The sequence below is a fragment of the Micropterus salmoides genome, unplaced genomic scaffold (genome assembly GCF_014851395.1).
Source record: "Micropterus salmoides isolate LMB-PRFRI ecotype aquatic unplaced genomic scaffold, ASM1485139v1 Ms_hic_scaffold_22, whole genome shotgun sequence".
Taxonomy (NCBI): Eukaryota; Metazoa; Chordata; class Actinopteri; order Centrarchiformes; family Centrarchidae; genus Micropterus; species Micropterus salmoides.
Genome location: NW_024041373.1, coordinates 16,372,262 through 16,396,457, shown reverse-complemented (window position 1 = coordinate 16,396,457; position 24,196 = coordinate 16,372,262). Strand labels below are relative to the sequence as shown.

Here is a 24,196-nt window from a genome sequence, read left to right as displayed (position 1 = left end):
CTACAAGAATAACAACCACTACTGATAATGATAATAAACTAATTTTAAAGTTAGTATATTACCTATACTATCAAGAATTATTCAAAAGCATCAAATCGTTAACAAAGTGTGCCCTAAAGAATAAAACATAAATCACTGTAAAAAATCATAGAAACTAAAGGAAAATAGGTAAATACAGAAGTGGTGCCAGTAATAATCGGAGCACTGGGGTGAGTCCCAAACTGGGAGAGTGGCTCCACCACATTCCAGGTACAACATTGAAAGTCTCTGTCCAGAAGAGTGCAGGCTTGGAACAGCTAAGAGATTGTGCAGAACCCTCAACTCCCAGACCTCTGGAGGACCTGAGCTTGAGGATGACACATACCACCCCACCAAGCGTGAGTATGTAAATTAATGATCTGAGATGCTGCATTGACATAGGCCTACTTTTTTTGTGTGTGACATTTTTGGAGCATCACTGACAGTTGTGTGGGTTTGAATGTGCACAACATGCTTTTATATAGTGATCCCATGAGTTGGTCCGACAGGTCTGCACGTTTTTATCTTCATCTTTCTGCTGTCATAATTGAGCCATCTCCCATTCTTCCTGTTTGTGAACACACATTGTACTTGCTAATTGAAAGCCTTGTCTCCTGTCTGCATGCCTGTACTGATGGGGATCTAGGCCACCTCAGCTTTTCATGCTTGGCTCACCAGTCTTACGTACATCTAACATTGTTGCAAGGTCGCCGAACTTGTCACACCACCATAAACACCTATTTGAAATATGTGCAGATATAGTATGAACATTCCTTGGGGATCCAAAGATGACAGCTTTCTGTAGATATGGTACTTAATGTTTTACAGCTTTAAATCTCCACTACTGCAAGACTTAAATGTTACAACAGGCTTTTGTTTTTTGTTTTAACTGTGGTCATGTCTGTAATCCATGATTGGAGCAGCAGGGAGGTCAGGTGCGCTGAGTTCAAAATTTCCTCCTCTCCATGCACTACCAGGCCTGTTGAAGTACCTTTGAGCAAAGCACCAGCTCCCAGTATTTAAAAACCAATTTGCTTAGAGGTGGGCAACCAAAAAAACAATTTCCTTGCTGAGGGCAACAAAGACGCTTCAGTGTTTGTGATCACATCTCTCCACTTTTGTAAGGATCTGTGAACTTGCTCCCTCTGCTGGAGAATTACTTTACTGCAAGTCAAATAAACGGCTAACGCGGTGCATCATCCTTCTGTTCTGGGTAAGTCACAAAATATTACGTGCATGTTGCAGTTGGTGATTTTGTGCCAAAATGCTGGAGTCTGCTACAGAGCGGCGCCACCAACAGTCTGAGTCCGGTCCAAATGTAGGCTGCAAGTGGCCCCACCACTGCTGATCTCGGTTGCCCCAACCGTGACATCAGCCCTCTCTCTGGTCATTGGCTGCTGACTGTCAGGCCATCCTCTTCACGACATGTAAAACCTCAGCGTGTTCACACTCCCAGTGAGAGCTCAGACACGTCTCTGTGGCCTGCCAGACTGTTTGAGTTCGGCACTTGCAAACATGTGCAACACAGAGGACTTGTTAACTACAGTGGCCTGATGTTGTTGCTGTTGCTGGCCGCTTTTCAGGAGATCATTTGGTAGAATGAAATGATTCAGAAAAAGGATGAATGTGCTTAGGATTTACATTTTTGATTGTCATCATGCCCACTTTCCAGCAGCCTATGCTCAGGCGTTTGCATTTGTGTAAAAACTGGGTTTCAAACATAGAGCACATAGGCCTAACGTTAATACTTTGCTCTTGAGAAATGACTAGTGTTGATTTGCCTAGAGAATAGGCATGACTGCGCGTTTTAGTTGAGGCTTTCTGTGAAGGGATCATTTATTGTGTAGCGTAGGCTATATGAAATGCTAAAACAACATGAAGTGTGGAGTGGGTCCTGCGGTTGTCTCATTTTACTATTTTACTTGTCATGCCACTTTAAATCTTATTCCAAAAACATCCCTCAGAAGCCCCCCCCCCCAACTCCAAATCACCTTCTTCTCTAATCCTAATTTGCACACAAGAAGATCGCTAAAGGACTGCCTGTGCCGAAGGAAAGGGTCCTAAGGGTCAGACAGGGTTATTGGGGAATAACTCTTCATCCAGCGTTAGGTAGGGACCGTCTGGATTAGTGATGCAAATGTCCCATACGCTATCTGATCAATGGCTAGGAAAAATCCACCTTCTATTTTCTGATGGAGGAACATGACTCGGAGGAATTCTCTCTTTGAAATGATCCGGGGAACTAAACAAAAGTCATCCTGTTTTATATTTAGCTGATTGAAAATGCAGGAAAAAGTGTGCAAATTACAATAATGATTCACTATGACCTGATAGCATCCTATCAGCGACCTAAATCATACATTGAATTAGCCTAAATGGAAAATTAGACTACAAGTTTGTCACTTTCTTATTTGCAGGTATCTATATCGTCGCATCTAATTCTGCGACTAAAGGTGCACAGATGTGGGAAAATGGAAATAATATCCCTGATCATCGTAAAAGTTAGGCCTACGCATCTACCGGCAGCTGATCCCTAAATAAATGATCTTCCGATACTTGTCGTGGCAGTGTGACCCCATTTTAAATGAAACTGTTAAATAACACTTTTGAGGCAATGCCTGTCGACTTCCGTCTCAGTAATGGTCCTTCTGTTTCAGGGAGATAAATATTGATTCAATCACTTTGTGAAAACATGAATTTCTTCCCCAAGAGCAAGCAGTATGGGCCTTTTTTCTCTCTCTCTTATCAAACTGACAATTTGCCATCCACTAATCCCCCACAATCAGCTGGGCATTAGATAGGCCGAGTTTTCTGACCAGAAATTCAAGGGATCACTGTTACACTTTTCCTATAGGATTAAACAGATCTTCCTTTGCTCTTGAAAGGAGGCAGGGAACCTACCGTTGCCCGGCCCTGAAGGCCCAGGGTGCCCTTTTGATCATTTCAGTCTCTCCTTGGTACAATACTTCTGATTGGCCGAGAGAGTAAGAAGGGGGAAAATCTTTAATTAAGCAGATAATCTCTTGTTGGGACAAGAGCAGCTCCATTTCAGAGTCCCCTCCTTAAATCTTGGAAGCCCTGGTGAAGTTTCATGTGCTGGTAGCTCAGTTTCCTCTCCATCGTTTGACTGTCTGCAGGCTTTGGACAGGCTCAGAGTCACCATCATCACCCTCAGCTGACAGGATGTTCATGCATTTGGAGGTTTTTTATTACATTTTCATTCTCCTGACTCACATGAGGTCATACTGCTGTTGGTAAGTTGGTTTTATTATGTCCCCCCCCGTTTTTATTATGAATTATTATTTTGTTGTCCTGATGATGTTCATCTCCAAACATTTCATTTCATGGTGGTGGCAATATATGCAACACAAGCATTTATAAAATTGTTTGTAAACCCTTATTTATATATCTCTCTCATCAGTAGTAGGACTTAGAGTATTATTCAAAAGGAATACTTTTTCACAGAAATTGTAAAAGAATATATTTTATTAATTTCACCAGTAGCCTACAGCTTCCAATAAGGCACCTGTTATAAAGGGTTTATAGGTTTTAACTAATTATTATTTATTTAGTAATGGTGAATACATAATTTATTAATGCTTTATACATCAGTTGTAAGCAGTTTGAAAAAAATAACTTGGGTTTGCCAGGTTGTAAAAAACTCCTTTTGACTGGTCTGACTCCTTATTTCTGGAAAAGGGCTGCAGACAATCTGGTACAAAATTAATTTCTTAACAACCTACCAACACGTAAAACTGCAGACATGATGGGTTAAAACCATTTATTAATGATTTATTAACATTTATAATGGCAGCCTTGATGGTTTATTAGAAGGTGAGAAACCTATAAGCCTTTATAAATAGATTACCCTCTATAGCCTATATAATAGAGCTGCATTATTTCCAAGTAGAAAGGATAAACACCAGCCAATGGGATTTTTCCAATCCTGGCAACCCAACATGTAAGTAATCAAGTGTTAATAACATTAGTGTTACCCTTAGTTCTTACATTTCTAGAAGCGCTTTAACAAATTCAGCCGTGTTGCTGAGGTTTGGATTCCTACTGGTGTCACAGTTTAACATGTTACAAAGCGCACTAATGAGAGATGTTAGCAGAGGAATTTGTGAAGGACACTGAGCTTCCCAGAGTGAATAAGCTGTCTTCTTTTCCAGGTCAGTGAATAATTTCTTGATGACTGGACCCAAGGTAAGCCAACTTTCTTTTGATCTTTTCTCCCTGTCCTTTGCCCAAAAGAGAGAGGTAGTGAAAACATGGACTCTGTGTTTTTTAAGGCCTGTTGTCCTTGTGATATCTTAACTCAAGTGTATGGACAAGCTCTGGTACCTGTCTGTATGCAACAATGGCACTAATGATATATCAGTGATATTCTTAGCCCTTTGGAACCCCCCCCCCCCCCCCCCTCTGTACACTTGACCTTATTCAGAGGCTCTGTGTATCAGCAGGCTGAATGTTTTAAGAGCTGAGGGCTGGCATTGCTGTAGTGGGTGGTCATCATTAGTGAGCCAGACCCCTGTGAAAGAGGTGGTACTCCATCTCACCAAAGGCCACTTGAGACATATTAGTTATATTATCGTTCACACAGTTTGAACAGGCAGCGGAGAGGCGGGCGAAAGGCAAGGACAGAGAGTACTGGTTAAAGACAACTCAACGAAACATCGTTTAAAAAGTACAATGTTTGAATGCATTTCACAATGTTTTTGTCATGAAAAAAATGTCAGTCTCCAGAACATTAAGTACTTATTGATATATTACCCACTTGTGCCAAGACACATTTTAAAACTTCCTAGTGTAGTAATAGTGTTTCAGTCTGGGCTTTATGTCCTGGTCAAGAAAGGTACGTGAAAGACTTGAGAGTAAAGCATTTCTCACCAGTAGGAAGATATAAATGTAAAAGAGCCTGAGACTGGTTCCCATCACCATTCCTACTTTTCTTTCACATATAACTTTTGATTTGGTGAACCCTGAGTCTGTTCAGAAGCACCAGAAGTGAAGCTGTGACAAAGGACTCTCTTAAAGTGACATCTGTTTGTGATCTGGGCTCAGGCTTGTGTCATTTATTTAAAATGTCACACTTATATTAGATTGATTGGGTTGGGTTTATTAGGGTGCAAATGCTCACATTTTAATCTAATTTTAATTAACAATCTAAGGTGGATAAACTGAGTATCAAATCATGCCAGCAACCACCTCAACATCTTAAATCGTGTTGTCTTTGTTGCAAGACGTGGGGTACCTGTGCATTATCTTATGAGTTTAATATTATCCCTGTCTTTGCTGCTGCAGGCATACCTGATCTACTCCAGCAGTGTGGCAGCAGGAGCACAGAGTGGTATTGAGGAGTGCAAATACCAGTTTGCATGGGACCGCTGGAACTGCCCCGAGCGAGCTCTGCAGCTGTCCACGCACAGCAGCCTCCGCAGCGGTAAGTCTAGAGTCCCCAGAGACCAGCTGGCCTTAACACCAGCTCAGACATCTCGACAGACGTTCCACTTCTAAATGGGAAACTAATGGGAATTGCCTAATGGAATTTTAAAGATGTTTTAAGTGTTTTGTAACTGTCTGCTCCTGTTTGTTGCAAGTTTCTGTGTCAGAGGGGGCTGTTTTTGCCCTTTGTGAAATAGGGATGTTTGCTTAGTCAAAACATTCACCACCCCTTGGGTTAGTTACAGTTGGCACGGGCACTAGAAGCATAACAAACACAATAATCCATGCCCCCCCCCCGCCCACCATAATCATTGCCTGTATTTGCAGCTTATGAAAGAATCAATATGTTTGGCAATACAAAGTGAACATGTAGGCACACCAATGACGCTGGTTTCATGGTCAGAACAGAATATAGGTAATTAAGGTTTTTTTCAGTTAAAAGTACAACTAAATAATAAATATGATAATTAAAGTTTTTTTTGCAGGTACTGAGAGAAAGGTATTAAAATATATTCCTAACATACAATGAGTGATCTGTGTGATGAGACAAGATGGTTAAAGAGTTTCTCTGCTGACAGCAAATCGGGAGACAGCATTCGTCCATGCCATCAGCTCCGCTGGAGTCATGTACACTTTAACCAGGAACTGCAGTCTTGGAGACTTTGACAACTGCGGCTGTGATGACAGCAGGAATGGACAGCGGGGTCAGAAAAATAGACAAATCTGTACATGAATACCCACAGCAGCAGAGGCTGACACACAGGTGGATTTTTACTTAATTATTTTTTTTATTCTCCTAGGTGGTCACGGCTGGCTCTGGGGCGGCTGCAGTGACAATGTTGGCTTTGGCGAGGCCATCTCCAAACAGTTTGTGGATGCCTTGGAGACTGGGCAGGATGCACGGGCGGCTATGAATCTCCATAATAACGAGGCTGGACGCAAGGTACAGTCGGTGCTCTTAAGTCATGCCATCCATTTGGCAATGAGAGATGGGCCTTAAGTATAAGGTCTCGACTTTGAACCATACAGTATTTAAACTGGGTGGCAGCCTGGTTTAAATTTTGGGAATCTCTGTGGGCCCTCCAACTGATTGCACAGTGTAAAGCATCTTTTGAATCATTTTTCCCTGCTCAGAATTACACTGAGTGTGCCACCCAAGCATCCTTTTCACGTCGCTATAAGTGAGGTGCCACTCGTCCCCAATAATAACAGTGTGTTCGGTGTACCAGAAGGGCCTATTTACTAGTGCTGAATGCCCCTTATGACAATACCTCAACTCAAGAATCTCAGGATTGCTGGTGCAGGCTTAATTAGAGATCCTGGGGAGCCAGACATTGCACAGCATTCTGTATTATGCTGCTTTTTAAAATAAGTGTTTAGTTTTATTCTTGCAATAAGGATCCCACATTTATGTTGGTCTTTGTTTGGCCCCAAGGGAGTCTGAGGGGACCACAGGCGTGCAGCTGAAGTGCTCTTTGTTTACGGTGCCTTTGCTCCCCCCTGTTGGGCCCTAGGATCCCCATGGCACCTGGAGCATCATTGTAACAGAAAAAAATGAGGATAGAAAGAGAGAAAAACTCCTTTTTCATTTCTTCACTCAATGGGACTCTCCATTGGGTCTTCTCACACTAGAAAACATGTTGATAATGAACATGCTAAATAAATACTCCTATTTCTTCTGGGGGGACAATAGGACTCAATGTGAAACTTTGATTCAGCCTAACCTCAGCAGAAAGTTCATCCCCTCCTCGCGAAAAGAAATGTCCCTTTTCAACCGACAGCTGCTTTGTTTCGGGTAAAGTCAGGAAACACTGCGGACGACAAAGAAAATCAGCAACGGGCCTTGAAGCTATCATTTCTTCCTTTCAGTGTATTCATACCTTTTCTTAAACTTAACTTCAAAACTTTGAGAATACAATCAGTTAATTTGACAACACATCAATCAAGAGACAATGGACATCCTGTCTTTTACTCATATATATTAGATAGACACACATGTACGCATGTTTGGAAACTGACACTGTCTTTTACATGACACCAATATTCTTCAATACAGTGAACTACAAATACATTTTAATAAAATGAACCTTTCCGTCTTTACCTCCCTACTGTGTCTCCAGGCTGTGAAGGGGACCATGCAGAAAACATGTAAGTGCCATGGGGTATCAGGAAGCTGCACCACTCAGACCTGCTGGCTGCAGCTGCCAGATTTCAGGGAGGTGGGGAACTATTTGAAGGAGAAGTACCACAGGGCTCTGAAGGTGGATCTCCTCCGAGGAGCCGGGAACAGCGCTGCCAGCAGGGGGGCCATCGCCGAGACCTTTAGCTCCATCTCTCGCAAGGAGCTGGTACACCTCGAAGACTCCCCCGATTACTGCCTGGAAAACCGCACGCTGGGCTTGCCGGGCACAGAGGGCCGCGAGTGCCTTAAGAAGGGCAAGAACTTGACCAAATGGGAGAAGCGGAGCTGCAAGAGGCTTTGCGGGGAGTGCGGGCTGGCTGTGGAGGAGCGCAAAGCTGAGATGGTGTCGAGCTGTAATTGTAAATTCCACTGGTGCTGCGCGGTCAAGTGTGAGCAGTGCAGGAAGACAGTGACCAAGTACTTTTGTGTAAAGAGAGGAGGCCAGAGGGGAAGGAACGAAAGTGCCAGTAGTCGCCGGAAGAACCTCAGACTGAGGAAGAAGCACTGAGAATCTTCATCACTTCTCCCCTGTTGTCGTCATATCTGTACCGCTGCAGCTCCTGTCAGCACTCAGACTCTCTGTGCATTTTCAAATAGACAGAAACTTAGCAAAAATGCAACTTCAGCATTTTCATTGTCAATTTTGTATTAGGAAGTTAATTGTGTGATGTGCACAAAGCCACAAGAAAGAGAACATGGGGGGGGCTTACAACTTTGTAGATTTTTTTGGTATAAATGTATTTAAGATATATTTTTATACTTTTTACAACATTTTGAAAAGTCACTGGGCATTTGAATAGTATTTTCTCTGACTTACACATTCTCCAACAAGATTTATTTATTTTTTTAGTTAGTTTTTGAGCGATAGATATTCGGACTACTGGAGCAATGGCATAATTATTTTTTAAAATAATAATTTTCAATAACCCATCAGGTTGTATTCCCACGACTGCCTAAGACTGTCAGCATAGCAGTAATCTTCGTCTATTCCAACTATCACTGCCGAACTTTTTGACATTTTTTGGGGAACCTCTGGTCTCCCGTCATCTGGCTTGCCCTGACCTTTCCTGCCCTCTTGATGTATTTAATTGTATATAAAATCAAGCACTTTGTACTGTACATTGTTAATTTATTGCACAGCATCTCCTAGTTTTGCTTTATTATTAGTTGCCTTTGTGGTTTGTTTTCTAATAAAATGTAATGAAATAATAATAAATCCGTCAATCATATATCATTGGACCTGAAGAAAGTGTTCATCCTTCTTTAACATACCCCTTGAGACAGTAATACATGATGGTTTGCAGTAAACACAACCTTACTCTTCACATTGTTCACATTGGGGTTAGGATACTGGGGCAAACAAACAAGAATAAAAATCTTTCCTCGCGCCATCACGCCTTTCTCAATTTCGCCTTAACAAATGCCTCCCGTTCTCTCCCTCATCATGGTAATCCTCAAAGAGCCCCCTAACTCCCAAGCGCTTGGAAGTTTCTTTACTGTTTAATACTAGTTTAATTAACTTTGTCCAGACAGAGTAGGGCCATGGGGGTGGAGGGCATGAGGCAAGTTGCCCTTAAAAATCATCCCGCCTCTAATTTTGTATGCTAATCTCCTTTTTCACGCCGCACCTCCTTAGGAGTGGGGGAAAGAAATGTTGGGAAAACTTTGGGTTGCCTGTGCTGGGCTTCCTGTGGCTGTTTTATTTCTGGGCCCACCTATTTGGATCCTTTCACTCCTCTAGGGCCTTCCTTTGCTCGATTTAACAATGAATGCAGAGCTAATCAGCTCTCTCGGAAATGCACCACTGTCGAGGAAGGTAATCCCTTCTTCTCTACTCTCAATGGGCTGTCGCCTTCTAAAGGACTTTGGGAAAAGGCTTTGCACAGATTCACACTGTTCTCTCAAAAGAAGTTAGTTCAAGTATTGTGCCCAAACAAGTGGGTTTTATAAACACATGCTTGCCAGGATACTCACCCCACCTGCAAGTAAGAAGTGCCAGGCCCAGGCAGACTAGCACATGGCAGCCAACACCGAAACCCTTTAGACGAGATGGGTCATGAAAGAGAAGATTAGAGGTCCCATTGAGAAGGGGGCGTTCATTTCTGCACCTTCCTCCTTTTTCTCAATAAAGTGTCAAGGAAACACCTTGTTGACATCTTATTTACCAAATAATGATCATAATCAAAACTCCTCCCTCCTCTGATGACCCCTGTGGGCTGGCTGGATTGCTCTGCCTGGCATTCAGCAAAAACCTCTCACCAACAAAAGAACCAGCATACCAAGCTTTTGCCCCGCGGCTCTGTGGATGTTCTGCAATTTACTCAGATAGGGAGGACAACAGAGTCACGTCAAAATGTTCATTTGGATGTGCATGTTGGATAAAATTTAACAAAGCCACTTTAAACTTGGTGCATCAATTTTTTTCTTTTTGTGTGTGTGTGTGTGTGTGTGTGTGTGTGGGGGGGGGGTTATGAGTCATGCTTTCATGCGCCGGCTCACCCTCTGCAGAAAATGTCCCACGTATACCCACATGTAAATAATAAATCCCACAAAAGGAAAGCCTGCTGACACAGTAATCAGTTAATGTATGGAAAAGAAAAAAACACAGGAAAACGAGTTCAACAATCTGACACACCTGTGACACCGTTCGCTTATTCAGTCAAGATCAGTTGAGCACCAGCAGCAGAAATGGGGGGGGGGGGGGGGGGGGGGGCGCAGTATCAGGTTATTGTAACACTTACCCTTTACCCTGCTGTACTACAGTTTTCTATATGTGTTCTTATGTTCATAACAAAATGGAGTATGAGATTAGAAGGCTATGAGATTCACATGGACAACCAGAGACCACAGTATGAGGCTAAAACTTGGATTACAGACATACAAAGAAATCCAACATGTCTTTATCACCTTTTTTCACTATGCTTCTTATTTTCTACCCGCATTCTCTCTTGATGTCATTCCCTCAAATTAACAAACACACAAATGCAAAAAGGGGAGATGCACGGAATGAAATAATGCTGTGTGAAATATCACATAGTGTTGATCGTGACTCAGACTACAGAACCCCCACCCCTATCCAGAGAGTGACACGACCTTCGACCGATGGGTTTGAACTTCCGTCTCTCAAGCTGGGCCTGCCATGTTGAATTTGCGATAACACATGAGCTCAAGGTGGCGGAGAGAAAGGTGACACCACAGAGGAAGAGTAGGGATTTTAAGCAGATGCTTTCTCACAGAGCTTGACCGATCAATTTAAACTTCTGTGGAGAACACCAGAGATTATTGACAGAAATGTGTATGTGTTTTTTTCTTCTTCTATACAGTAGTGGCATCATTGAAAGATGGTTGTTTTGATGTTTTGGTGTGAGGTGGAATCGAGTATTATTTTAATTAATACTTTTGTGGCTCTGCAACATATAAATACACAAAGGGATCAGATGTCTCTCAGGTAGTGAGTGATCATGCAATCAATAAAAGATGGGAAAAAGGACTAAAATACTTCAGAGAATCCTTGACTAATAGGATTTATGGCTTAGGAGTTCCGGACCTACAACACGTAGAGGTGCGAGGGTCAGTATGAATGTGAGAGAAAGCCAACACAGATGAGTGCAGATGAATGGGACGTCCACCATGTGCTCTTAAAGTGGTTAACAAAACTGAAGTCTGTATTTACCTGTGTTGTATCATTATGGCATTACCTGTAAGCTCAAAAACTGCATGTTTGCTTTCACTTAACAACTGTTTCATTGTAACAGTAGCTCCTTGAGAAGGCCTTTGTTTTGACAGCAGTCAATCTGTTGGGCAGAAGACAGCAGTGGTGTGTGTGTTTGTTGCTATCAGCATGATTGAGATACAAGCTCCTTGAGGTTCACCAGGGTGGTCAAGCTCCTGGCTGTGGTTATCTGCAAAGAATGGGGAGAGAGGAGCATCAGGGGGATCAGCTCAGCTCACTGATCTGCACAGGAAACACAGAGCATGGGAACCCACCAGGGAGCCCAAACTAGTCCTAGCAGTGGAAATCTGCTCATAAAGCCTGATTCAAGAGAAAACATACAAGATGTATGTATCAAGTTTTACCAATGTTTTAGGAGATGCTTTATGACTTTTGAGCTAAAATTATGCCTGTGTGTGGCTTTAAAAAGCTGTCACAAAAAGTTTAAAAATTACAAAGTAGCAGTGATCAAAGTGATAGAATACATGCACTCTATTTAGTTCAATGCCAGTGTGATGTTGATGAAACAGAGCAAGGGTCCATCGACTGATTAAGTCCACCCAGCAAGGTACAGCGTGCACAGCTATCTCATGAAGAATGATCGCCCACTGATCAATACAGTAGCCCAATGCTGAGGCAAAGATAACCAAAATCAAATATTGGCTCATGATTTCAAAAGTCTTTGCTCAGTCTTTTATTACCATATCTTTCATAAAGAGAATGACAGCTGTGACAACTTCTCAGCCTGTTTGATTAAAACATAATGTGGCTTGTCCTTTATTATAATTCTTAAGTATTGCTTCATGCTGTACAGAGCATTGTTCAGACCGGCACTGGTGGAGGAAGTATTTAGATCATGTCCTCATACCTAGACATCGATTGTCAAGTGTCCCAAAACAACATAAACTACAAGCAAAAAGTAAGGAAACTTGTGATTATTTCTTTGTTGTAACAATGCTTCTTGTCAATAAATCTTATACTATTGGATAGCCTGTTAATGTCCCTTTTAAATGGCGCCATATTTGTAAGGAACATGCATTTGTAGGAGCAGCAGAGCTGAGTAGGTTTTTCCCATGAAAAATGTGCCAAATCTTCTCTGACAATGCCAAACCGCTTTTCTTCGCTGTTGACTTTGTTTGGTGTTGTTTAGTGGATTGGATGATTGAAGTCCGAAGAAAATAGACATATTGGCAATTAAACAATTTATTCATTTGACAAATATTAAGGTCAGTAGAAGCGTGTGGAAGAACCATACAGACCGTTCTCCAAAATGACACATGAGTGTTTCCTGTACCAGTCCAGTGACAGGCCAGGACCTTCTACTTTACTTAAGCCACGAAACAATCATAGTTTGGTGAGGTTTGGGCAACAAAACTACTTGGTTGGGTTTAGGAAGAGATCGTGGTTTGAGTTAAAACATGTAGCCTACATTGCGTCTACAAAGCGTTAATTAACTTGAAACATGTCACCTTCATTTTCTTTCATACAAGACACAAGAAATCTTCAGTCTCTTGAATGACTCATCTATCACACCAACCACAGTACATGGACTATGTCGCTATGTCACCAGCATATTCTCACTCCCGACTCGGTCAAGGCCCTTTGGCGTTGCTTTTTGACGCCCTGGGTACCCCTTTAGCGCAATTATTATACGTTTAAGGCTTCGTAGTCAAGTTAGCAACGCTTAGCAACAACAAATATGCAACGTCCGGTAAAGTTAGCAGCAATAAATATGCAACGGCCGGTTAGACTTTCAAAATAAGACTCTAGCGTTTCGAAACATCACCAATTCGAAATGGCAGGTTATTAAAGTCGTGAAAAATTGCACTTTGGTTATGTTTAGGCACAAAACGTAGCCTGCTGGGTTAAGGTTAGGAAAAGATGATGGTGTGGCTTAAAATCACTACGTAGATTTGTTAACTTACATAACTTACGCAATTTAACTCCGAAACTTCAATAAAAATTATTAATGTTAACTTTTTGTTTCACACAGGACACAGACCTGGTTTCCTGGTTCAATGTCCAGGTTCTGGCCCCTCCACCCACCCACCTGCATACTCACTCTTTTCTGTTTAATCTCATATACCGCCCTTTACCTCAAAAACTGATGCTACAGGGCTTCCCCCACTGCCTTGAATTATGACGCTATAGGGATCCCCAGGGCGTTACAAACTTACGCCGATGGGTCTGCCTCCATATGTGGGGCGAGTTCAGCACAGACAAAACCTAGCAAAACGTTTTTTTCAACGGAAACGGTGGTGGCCCTGAACACACCGTGTCCAAAATCACCCACTACTCACTCTATAGTGAACTATATAGTGAGCTCGCCATTTTGTAGTGCTGTCCGAATGTATAGTAAGCGATATTATACCCTATATAGTCCACTCAATGTATCCCAGAATGCATTTTGAAAAGTAGCGTACAACCGATGGTCACTAACCAAGCCATATATACCGTCATGCATTGTGCTGAAAAAAACTGATTGTCCGACGGCAATGACGTAATTAACGGCGACGAAATAACGATCGGAGTGGTCCGAAAGTGTTGTTTTAATAATGCGAGTGAGCTCCCTATATAGTGCTCTACATACAACTCCCTACATAGGGGGTAGGGAGTAGTGAATGAGTGGAGAAATCTTGCAGATTTCTTGTGTCTTGTATGAAAGAAAATGAAGGTGACATGTTTCAAGTTAAGTAAGGCTTTGTAGACTCAATGTAGGCTACACGTTTTAACCCAAAATACTTTTTCCTGGCTTTTTAACGCCGTTGTGTTTACAAACTTGTTGCAGTTGATTGGGTAACACATGAGACACGCCCACCAAACGGGAGAAAACATACCCCGAAGCCCGTTGCAGAACGTTGCGCAACGTTTCAAGGAAAAACATGTCGTTCAATCTGAAAACGTTGCAAACCGGTGCAAAACGTTTTGAGATTGAACTCGCCCGTGATGTTTGGGAGTGAGAACGGGTTGATGTCACATGACTTCCTCTGCCATTAGAGGTCTCAGCCTAACAAAAAAAGTAAATATATGTCCAAAAAATAATCCACCCATACAAACGTTTTGTCGGGTGAGCGCTGTTCATATTGCTTTGTTTTTAGGCGAAAGTATTCAATATTTTATTTAAGTAGTAGCTGTATTATCAGTAATTTGTACAGGCCTTGTGTCAAAAGTAGAAATTATACTACTGTAGGCCTGGTTATACAGAATGATCCCTCCAAGTCTTACTATTGCATTGTTGGACTTTAATAATAAAATTAAATTTAAAAAGTTTAATTTTTTTTAAATGTAGTTGGTAAAGGTGGAGCTTATTTTAAATGCTTAATATACTTTTGAGTAGTTTAAACTATGAAAATGCAATAGATATATAGAAAATTTACCAATACAAATTTATATAAACTACTATTCTACTACAGGCCTAAATAAATGTAGCAAAAAAGGCTTAAGATATGTTTCTCTGACTCTGTCTCTTCAAATGAGTGTACAATGTGCATTGTCACTCAGAATAAAGTAGGAAAATATTTCCTTCTAAAAATGTAATAGAGTAGATATAATAAGTAGCATAAGATGGAAATATTTAAGTAAACTGCAAGTACCTCAAACCTTTACTCAAATACAGTACTTGATACAATCTCCTCATATAATTTCAAACCTTGCATGCGTTTATCATGCTCACTGAGCGCAATATAGCCCAATATCCCTCAGAGCTGGAATTGTAGCCTATTTGCTTGACAATCATTTTCTGAAAAACTGCATACAAAGTAAGTGCAATAGCGTCCTCTAGTGGTATAGAGAAAGTATTACAGCATAAGCATTTACTCACCCAGTACACTATGCGTCGCTGTCCGATATTCTGGCGCTACAATTATGGAAGTGTTTCCCTGACAATTTAGTTTGTGTCGTTTGTTTTCGTGTTGTCAACACGGTGTGTAAACCATAAACACCACACGGAACCGAAGGAGAGCTATCGCCAGGACGGCGCGGATTCCCTTCATTAATTTAATAACTGTGAATGGGAAAGATTTTGTGATTTCACCGCTGCTGAGTCCGGGTCCTAGCAGGTTAGAGTCCGGAAGATAAAGCCAGTCTGTGGTTGTTTTATTGTAAGGTGGACGGAGGCAGCTAATCAGCGCTTGTTGACGACCATGGCAGCGGAGGCTGAGCCGGCGGCGAGTGAAGGCGGCGCCGCTTTCAGTGGCGTCCAGAACCGGGACTGGGATGAGTCCCAGCTCCGAAAATATTCTTTCCCCACCAAGCCAATTCCTAGACTGTCTCATACGGACCCCAGGGCAGAGATACTAATAAACAATGAGGTAAACCGGCTAAGTTGGCTCGCGGAAACTTTGAACACGCATTGCTTGCCCTGTCAGTGAAGGGATCTCAGAGCTTTTCATGGCAAGAACCGCACAGATAGACCTGCACCACAAACAGTATGAGTCAAAACGAAACTATATTAGGTAAAAAACAACAGTCATTAGTGTACATTATCTTATGTATGTACAGCGAGGTGTTGAAAGTGACAGTAAACTGTATCATTTTCTTTTAGCCTGTTCTCAGACTTGGTGTTAAATCATCCCAGGGACATTTACTCAGAGATGGATCCTAATTTTAGAAGTCAAGTAGCTCAATTTGTAATGGTGATATCACCCTAACCTAATGTTAAAATAGATTAATCTGTAGGGCTGGAACTTTTTCTCTGTAGCTATGTTTATACTTATCTATAGCTATTGTAATATTATATCTATATTAATAATTTAGGCTAAGTCATTTTTCAAGCATGAATGTCTCAGTTCCAGCTTCCCAGCTGGAAGGATTTGGCAAATCTCCATTAGTGACAGTGAACTACAAAGTAGGCTTATTAACAAGAGAAAGGCATTTGTTCAGTCTTTGATAATCTATACATTAAAATAAGCAGCCCACCTGTGACTAGTTTGTAAAAGTGTGACTTTGGTTACTATCAGTGGGCTTTTTGTACGTTTGGTAATGGCAGCATAATAAAACTGCAAGCCTGCACTCGGTTTCAAGTTCAAGGGTATTCCAATTAGTGAGGTCAGGTAGTGCTGCCTTTGACATCTGATTGGTGATGGTTGACTGATGACAAAACAATATATCAATTGATTGCTTTGCAGGTATGCTGTTCTGGTTAGGAGAAAAAGCAGCTTGTTTTCTTATGATTGCATTTGCCTGCTAGTGCTGTACAGACCATGTTATTATCTCCATTAAAGAGCCACAGTCTTAGTTTGTGTTATGATTAGGGAACCTATTCACCTTAGTAATTAATGTGTGATGAAAAATGGAAACATTCAGGAGTTCATTTAAGTGCGTCTCACCCAGATGCAGACCAAAAAGGAGTGTTAACAAATTAGATTCCTTGTTAGAAAACCTTTCTCTTCTATCTTGTCATTAGACATGAATAGAAATGCGTCATCCTCAATGTTTCTCAAAATTGACCGGGTTCCTGTTCTCCACTCAGATATTGTTGAATCTACTGCGCACCAACCCACAATAGCCAGCTCTTGAGAAATGGTTTACAAGAACAGCAACACAGCAGTCTTGTCAAACTAACCCACACGCCATATTGCAACTTTGTGACATTCAAATGTGAATTCATTGTGAAACATGTTAAGGAAAGAAAATTCTTTGAATGTGATTTCTAAAACAAAAGTATAAATGTGTTTTATGTAGTGACACCCTGATGATTTGACTGGATTTGCTCTTACATAATTTAAAACACTAAGAATGGTTTTTGCTAGTCTATTATTTTTGCAAACACAGATTCATATGATTTACACTTAATATAGAATATGAATACAAAAAAGTTGTGATAGGCAACAAAAGAAGTCAGAGGGTAAATAAATAATGGTTTGTTGTAGTGTATGATTAATATTATTGTAGAACAGGAAAATGAAAGACTAAAACCCATGCATGTGTGGGCCATGGATCCATTTATACACTATGGTTTGCACTATTGCATATTTATAATTTAGCTGGAATTGAGTGTTATTTGTTTGGCCTGAGGAAACTGGAGAGGTTATGGTCACTTTCAGCAGTAGCTGTAGGCAATCTAATTTGTCAGTTTCAAACATGAACTCTGATACATGAATGAATAAATACGTCGCACTAAATAAAAGTGATATTGTGGCTCACATTCAGTGACCTCTTCATGTTTTCATTTTAGTTTAGAACTGGAATTATCGGTCTTAATTTCGAGTCCCTAATGGCTTGTTCATACTGTAGCAGCATTAGAAAACGATAACAGTGTGGAGCTCTGAACCCCGAGGACACACGGGGCATGTCCCCGTATGCATGCACGCGTCGTATCAAGGCAGAACACAAAACCGATTTTTACAGTCAACACAATACGTGAAAGCCACAAAGACTGATATCTGACGTGTCTCTTTGACCCAGACGCCGCAAATTAAACGATGGCCACGCTAAAGTTAGTCGACGACGGCGGCGGGGTGTTTCCTGCGCCGTTGTAACTTATCGAGACCGAACAGTGCCCGCGTTCTCCGGCGAAAGTGAAACCGAGAGCCCGGTGCAGTGAGAGACAGGCGGCGGGAGCGCGCCCACCGGTCTACGTTCAGTTAGTCACGTAGCCCTCGGAGCTCAGTGTGTCCAAACACTGCACTATCGATGTGCTGCGCGGGTGTGTGCCGGGGGTTTATGTTCCTTTTTGATTAAAAGGTTATTCTAGACAAAAATATAAATAGTTCCGGGATTTGGTGAGGGAAAAGCATTGTGAAACAGTCAAGATGACACACATGCAGCAATGTTTGTGTAACACGTCTTTTTACTTTAAAATAATACAATGACATTTTAAAGGACTTTCTTTTCACCAATTTTTATGAACCACATTAATAGTAATAAATGTTAAAGTAAAACTTAATTGTAGATTGAAAAAAACAACACTTAAATCTTACAATAGGCTATAATCATGAGATAATACATAGTTATAAAAAAAACACTAAAATATTATAGGAAACCAGTCTTGCAGTGATTAATTCTTTAGAGAGAATTGCTTGTTTTTACAAGTCTAATTCACTTGACATAAACTATAAAAAATACACATTTCTGTAATATTACTGTAATGAAATGTCCTTTTATCTGTTTTCAGGAACCGGTGGTTTTGACAGACACAAACCTTGTTTATCCAGCCCTCAAATGGGACATTGACTACCTCCAGGAGAACATTGGAAATGGAGACTTCTCTGTTTACATCGCCGAAAAACACAAATTCCTCTACTATGATGAGAAAAAAATGTCTAATTATGAGAACTTTGTCCCCAAGTCACAACGAGTGGAAATGAAATTCTCCGAATTTGTGGAAAAAATGCATTTAACAGAGGAGATGGGAGGAGAGGAGAGGTAAGATATATTTATTTTAGTTGGAACAGGAATATGATGTGAGTTATGTTTATATTAACCCTGCCTGGGCTGTTGCTCAATCTAAACACAATCATTGGAAGCTCAAACAGGCTAGTAACCCAAGTGTGCCAGACCACAATGTGGTTGTGCTGCGGGTGTTCTTGACAGTGAAAGGTGTTTTTATTTTTCTCATGAAATGTAATGCGGTACAGGAAAGTAGAGCGAATAACTAAGCATTTACACAGGAGAATCAGGGGAGAAGCAATGACCAAGTCCGGTCATTGCTGTGACCGGACTTGGCCCTGGTGCACAAACACAGATCACTTACTAAAGTGAACTCGCTGTTTGACACGCTGACGCTCACAGTGGGTGATATCTATTTAGATTTACATGGTCTGCTTCCTTCAATGTCATATTGTTTGTGGTTTGAAGGAGATGTAGTCTTCAAAGCACATTGCTTATATCCTGCAGACAAATTAATAGGACTTTGGAAAATTACCAGAATTGCAACTTGTTTCACGTAGAACAAACTGGCGCATAACATTTTCACATCTCTCTTCTCATGCATTTCAAGGGTATATTTGCAGCAGACCCTGAATGACACAGTAGGGAAAAAGATTGTTGTTGACTTCCTTGGTTTCAACTGGAACTGGATCAACAAGCAGCAAGCCAAGAGAAACTGGGGACAGCTGACATCCAACCTGCTGCTCATAGGCATGGAGGGTAAGGGTTCTGGCATAAGGAATGCTGTTTCATGGTTTCCGCTGTATAATGTACGATCACACGGCTCCTCACTTTTCATTCTCCTCAATGTTTCACATCACATTTTCTATTAATACTCTCTCACCATAGGTAATGTGACACCAGCGCATTACGATGAGCAGCAGAACTTCTTTGCACAGATCAAAGGCCACAAGAGATGCATCCTCTTCCCCCCAGACCAGTTTGAGTGTCTCTATCCATACCCTGTGCATCACCCCTGTGACAGACAGAGCCAAGTAAGCCATAAAACTTTATTCATGTAATTGCACATTTGTAATTTAGTTCAGTTACCTTCATCAATAGTGGTAGAGATAATTCACAGTGAAGATGTCAGAGGGAATCCCCTCAAAGACATTATACAATGGTCTCTACACATTAAAAAAAGTTATTTTTAAGATGTTGTGTTAAGATTACTTGAAATAAGGACATACATTTTGTACATTTGTACTTATTTTCAAACATTTATCAGAAAAGTAGGAAGGAATTAAAAGTATTTTGCAGATGTATGAGGTATTCTTCATGTTTTGTAACACATCTATACTTTTCATTTATAGGTTGATTTTGATAATCCCGATTATGAGAAGTTTCCCAATTTTCAAAATGTTGTTGGCTGTGAGGCTGTTGTGGGCCCAGGAGACGTACTCTACATCCCCATGTATTGGTAAGAAATTACACTTCTTATAGAAATTATGTATACCAACATTACTTGGGTAAAAAAAACAGCTCTACCACCAAATCCGCTGATTATCTCTAGTGTATTGAGAAGGGATGAACAATATTTATCATTATTCTCATTTTTATTGAAAAACATATTAAAATGATTATAGTGTGATTTTTAAGGGTATTGGTACCAAACAAAGATGTTTTCTGTCAGTAGAATATGATGTGTAGGCCAGGACATCTTTGCAAAATGACAGTATTTAATTTTAAATGGTATTTTTTACATGCTTTTCACCTTTTAACGCCTCCAGCCATATGAAAATTGCACAAGAGACCATAAAGTGGTTTCAATAAAAGTTTTATATTTAAGCCCTAGCATTGAGTTTCTTGGATGTACTGTCAGTTGTGTTTTCATGCTCTCTGTATTTCAGTATGATATTCTTTGATTAACAGCTCATTGTGCTGTTTATCAATGTTTTTTTATTATTATTATTGAGTATTAACTGTGTCTTATTGGTTGGCCCAGAATTGGTAGAAATTTGTGCTGTCAAAATTAACTAATGTATATTGCAGTCGTAATTGTTAGTAATGAAGTTTATGTGTTGGAGCATGAGTACAGGGCACGGGTGTTATATTTTTAAACTACTCTTAACAGGTAAGAAAAAGCAGCTTAGCTACTGATTTACTGGGAGGGCTTCATATTAAGCTTGCACAAGCTATAGTTCAAGAATAAACTACATTTATGTTGGTTTGGTGATGAAAATGTACAACTCTGTTCTGTTAACACTACAGTAATGGCTTCTAACCAACATGGTTTGTTGCTAACTAAGTACATATTGCAGTTTTCAAGCATTAACCTACATGTACATAAAGCTCAAAGGTGGCCTGGAAGCTGTCACTGCACCCAGTGATTTCCTTGGGTTGGCATTTATTTTTGGGAGTTTTCACCATGAATATGTACCACCACTAAGAAAAACTGCAAAACAACTGGGGTTCACCTAGGGCTGCAACTAATGATTATTTTCATTATCGATTAGTCTGTCGATCATTTTCACGATTAATAGATTAGTTTTTTGGTCCATAAAATGTCAGAAAACGTTGATGTTGATCAGTGTTTCCCAAGGTGACGTCATCAAATGTCGTGTTTTGGCCACAACCCAACAATATTCAGTTTACTAGCATAGAGGACAAAAGAAGACAGAAAATATTCACATTTGAGAAGCTGAAATCAGGGAATTTGGACATATATTCTTAAAAGATTACTTAAAACAATTAATCAGAATAGTTCACAACTAATCAGTAAATTGTTGCAGCTCTAGTGTTATCTAGTTACTATACTGCATTTTCCTCCCTCAGCCTGTAGTTTCTTGATCAATTTCTTGCTTGCGCGTATGATGCTGACATTAAATTAAAGGAAGAGCTGCAGAAAGTTGCTGTCTGACAGCAAGAGTTTGATGAGTTTAGTTAACATTTTTCTTCTTTCTCCAGGTGGCATCACATTGAATCACTGTTGAATGGCGGAGTGACGATCACTGTAAACTTCTGGTATAAAGTACGCATAATTTGATACATTACAACTGTTACTTACGCACACATTTGTGCTGTCTTTGCCACTCCATGTTTCTTCATGACTACTCATTTCATGACCCATTTTTTGACTTATTGCTTCAGGGTGCCCCCACACCTAAGAGGATAGAATACCCCCTGCGAGCTCATCAGAAGGTGGCCATCATGAGAAATATTGAGAAGATGCTGGGAGAAGCACTTGGAGACCCACATGAGGTAAAAGCACTTGATGTTATGTCCTCTTTGCAATACAAACTCTTTCCTGTCATCAGTGTGCTGATTGCGTAAGTCACAAATGAATGTCACACCGCCAGTTTCTAGAACATCAAATCAGACCCACATTTAGGTCACCTGTTGCATGAAATCCCTGGGGCATGCTGACCCTTCCCAGCAACCCAATTACTGCGAATATTTATGGCTTACTGGATTTAGTACAAAGGAAAGATATATGCAGTCTGGGACAGTGAGTAAAACAATGCACTATATCTGAACCTATGAAGAAGCTTATCTTTATCATTTCTGTAGGTTGGACCTTTACTGAAAACGATGATCACGGGACGATACGACCAGGATCACAATTAGAGCCACACCCTTCAAACTGTAGACTAAACTGCTTCGGAAAACTGTATGTGTGTGAAAGTGAGACTGCTGCGTGTGTAATGCGCATTCTTACTTTGGATCTACGTATCGCGGCATGGCAATAAGCAGCCATCTTCAAACCATTCTGCTGTCATCTCTGAGTGCCATGGTCATTGCAAATACAACAATTACAGAAGACACATCTGACTGGCTTATGGGAATGCGCCCTACTTGATGAAGTCTGTGAAGAGGAGGCCTAACTTATAGACTTATGGATGGATTTATGTGAACCAGTGTCTTCAACATTCTCATAATTCAAGCTAAAGGTTATTTGGGTGCATTTGCTCACCCAGTCAGTAGAAGTTGTGAGATCGGTACCTTTGGAACAGCCTACATATTTTGACCACTAATGGATGAGTCAAGGGGTATTTTATATACAGTACATCAGTTAAATACAGGACATGTAATAACATCATTGTAGGTTACTAAATGTGGAATGACCATACTATATTCTCCATCTTTATCACTAAGACAGCTGATTTGGTTCATACATCGAAAGATAAGAGTGAGTGTGATGATGCGTTTTTGAAATATTTATCCCCGTAATCTGCATTATCTCTACCTACACGGTCTTTGGGAGTGATCTGCAAGAATTTCCTGTTGCAAAGAAGACCGCATAGGCACGGTAATAAAACACAGACGTGATTAAAAACTGATGAAATATGTGTGGGTGTGGAAAAAGTGGCTCATATATTCAGTTGAAGGAATATGTGACTGCTATTTTAGCTGAGTGATTACTTTGTGTTTTAATTTATGCTCTTGCTTGTTTGATTTATATTTCAAGGACTTTACTGGATGCGCTATAGTAATAGGTGAGGGAGCACTAAAAATGTACATAAATACATACTGCAATTTTAGTTTAGAAAATACAGTTAACTTTAAGAATGAAAAGGAAATGCTTCAAGTTACTGTTTTTGGGGAAACTTCTCAAAGTGCGTACAGGCGATCTGGTCTTGGGAATATGAGGGTCATGAGTGTAAAAGTGGTTAAAGCAAAGTGCTGAAATGATATGTTCATGTTAACATGTTTTTAACGGTCTGAACTAGCTGACTGCTGGGATGTTGCTCATGTATCAGCCATTGCAGTGCAACATAATGTACCATCTAGAGGTCAGGTTTTCAGTTGCATATTAAGCTTTAAGTATTGTTACCCGGTCCATGCACTATACTGCTGCAAAATACAAATATTCAATATGTTGTATTAAATGCAGCAGATCTCAGATAATATAATGCTCCAATGTGTACAAAAGTCTAATTCAAGTTGAAAACTTGCTCTGGTGGTTACTGTAGGTTAACAATCCTCAGAAATGCACTTATTTTTACTTACATGCAGCCATATTTTGAAGATCTTGGAAGTGCTGTTGTAAAAATGTACATTAAACAAAAAGGGAGGATCAATTCATATGTTGTGCTGTATGTGCCAAACCAACATACAAACATTCAGAAAGCTTTGTCTGCCATTGCGACACTCAATGAATCAGCAAGTGATGAACTATAAAACTCCCAATTAATAGGGCTAATTCCTCTGTAAAAAAAGAAAAAAAGAAAAAAAGAATTGACCTTATGTAAGATTTGATATGTATGGCTTTTCTAAGTTAACCCTGTTTACTACATGTGCCTTGCTTAACAATGGTGTGCCACTGAATGTTTCAAGGACATGATTAACTTTTTTTTTTTAAATGGTCAAAATGTTTGTTTTCACTCATTAAACGGCTAATTAAGGGTTTTCCCTATTTTCCCTATTAAGGGTTCATAGAGATAGCGGTATGTTTGTATTAATGGATGCCTGGTTTGTTTTCAACACAGTGCGTGCTGTCTTTGTTCCTCCGATTAAAGTTTGTTTGCAAA

General features: G+C 40.4%; 2 protein-coding genes and 1 long non-coding RNA gene across 4 annotated transcripts; 2 read left to right on the top strand and 1 right to left on the bottom strand.

Moving 5' to 3' along the window:
- Window positions 1-53: 53 nt before the first annotated feature.
- wnt8b (wingless-type MMTV integration site family, member 8b) lies at window positions 54-8,984 on the top strand. Its single transcript, XM_038737126.1, has 6 exons — window positions 54-3,272; window positions 4,191-4,224; window positions 5,323-5,461; window positions 6,042-6,167; window positions 6,264-6,406; window positions 7,584-8,984. The coding sequence occupies exons 1-6, from the start codon at window positions 3,202-3,204 to the stop codon at window positions 8,151-8,153; spliced, it is 1,083 nt and encodes a 360-aa protein (XP_038593054.1). The 5' UTR covers window positions 54-3,201; the 3' UTR covers window positions 8,154-8,984.
- LOC119917054 lies at window positions 8,100-15,312 on the bottom strand. The gene is made up of 5 exons (XR_005447211.1): window positions 15,178-15,312; window positions 11,344-11,547; window positions 9,811-9,955; window positions 9,620-9,683; window positions 8,100-8,224 (listed from the first exon to the last, which is right to left on the bottom strand). It is a non-coding gene; the product is annotated as an uncharacterized LOC119917054 (long non-coding RNA).
- Window positions 12,105-24,196, top strand: hif1an (hypoxia inducible factor 1 subunit alpha inhibitor). 2 transcript variants are annotated; one of them, XM_038737128.1, is made up of 8 exons: window positions 12,105-12,276; window positions 18,472-18,722; window positions 19,297-19,445; window positions 19,575-19,720; window positions 20,039-20,145; window positions 21,633-21,696; window positions 21,816-21,926; window positions 22,236-24,196. In XM_038737128.1, the coding sequence occupies exons 1-8, from the start codon at window positions 12,214-12,216 to the stop codon at window positions 22,290-22,292; spliced, it is 948 nt and encodes a 315-aa protein (XP_038593056.1). In that variant the 5' UTR covers window positions 12,105-12,213; the 3' UTR covers window positions 22,293-24,196. The 2 variants fall into 2 exon arrangements, with proteins under 2 accessions (XP_038593056.1, XP_038593055.1); XM_038737127.1 differs by lacking the exon at window positions 12,105-12,276 and adding an exon at window positions 15,293-15,667.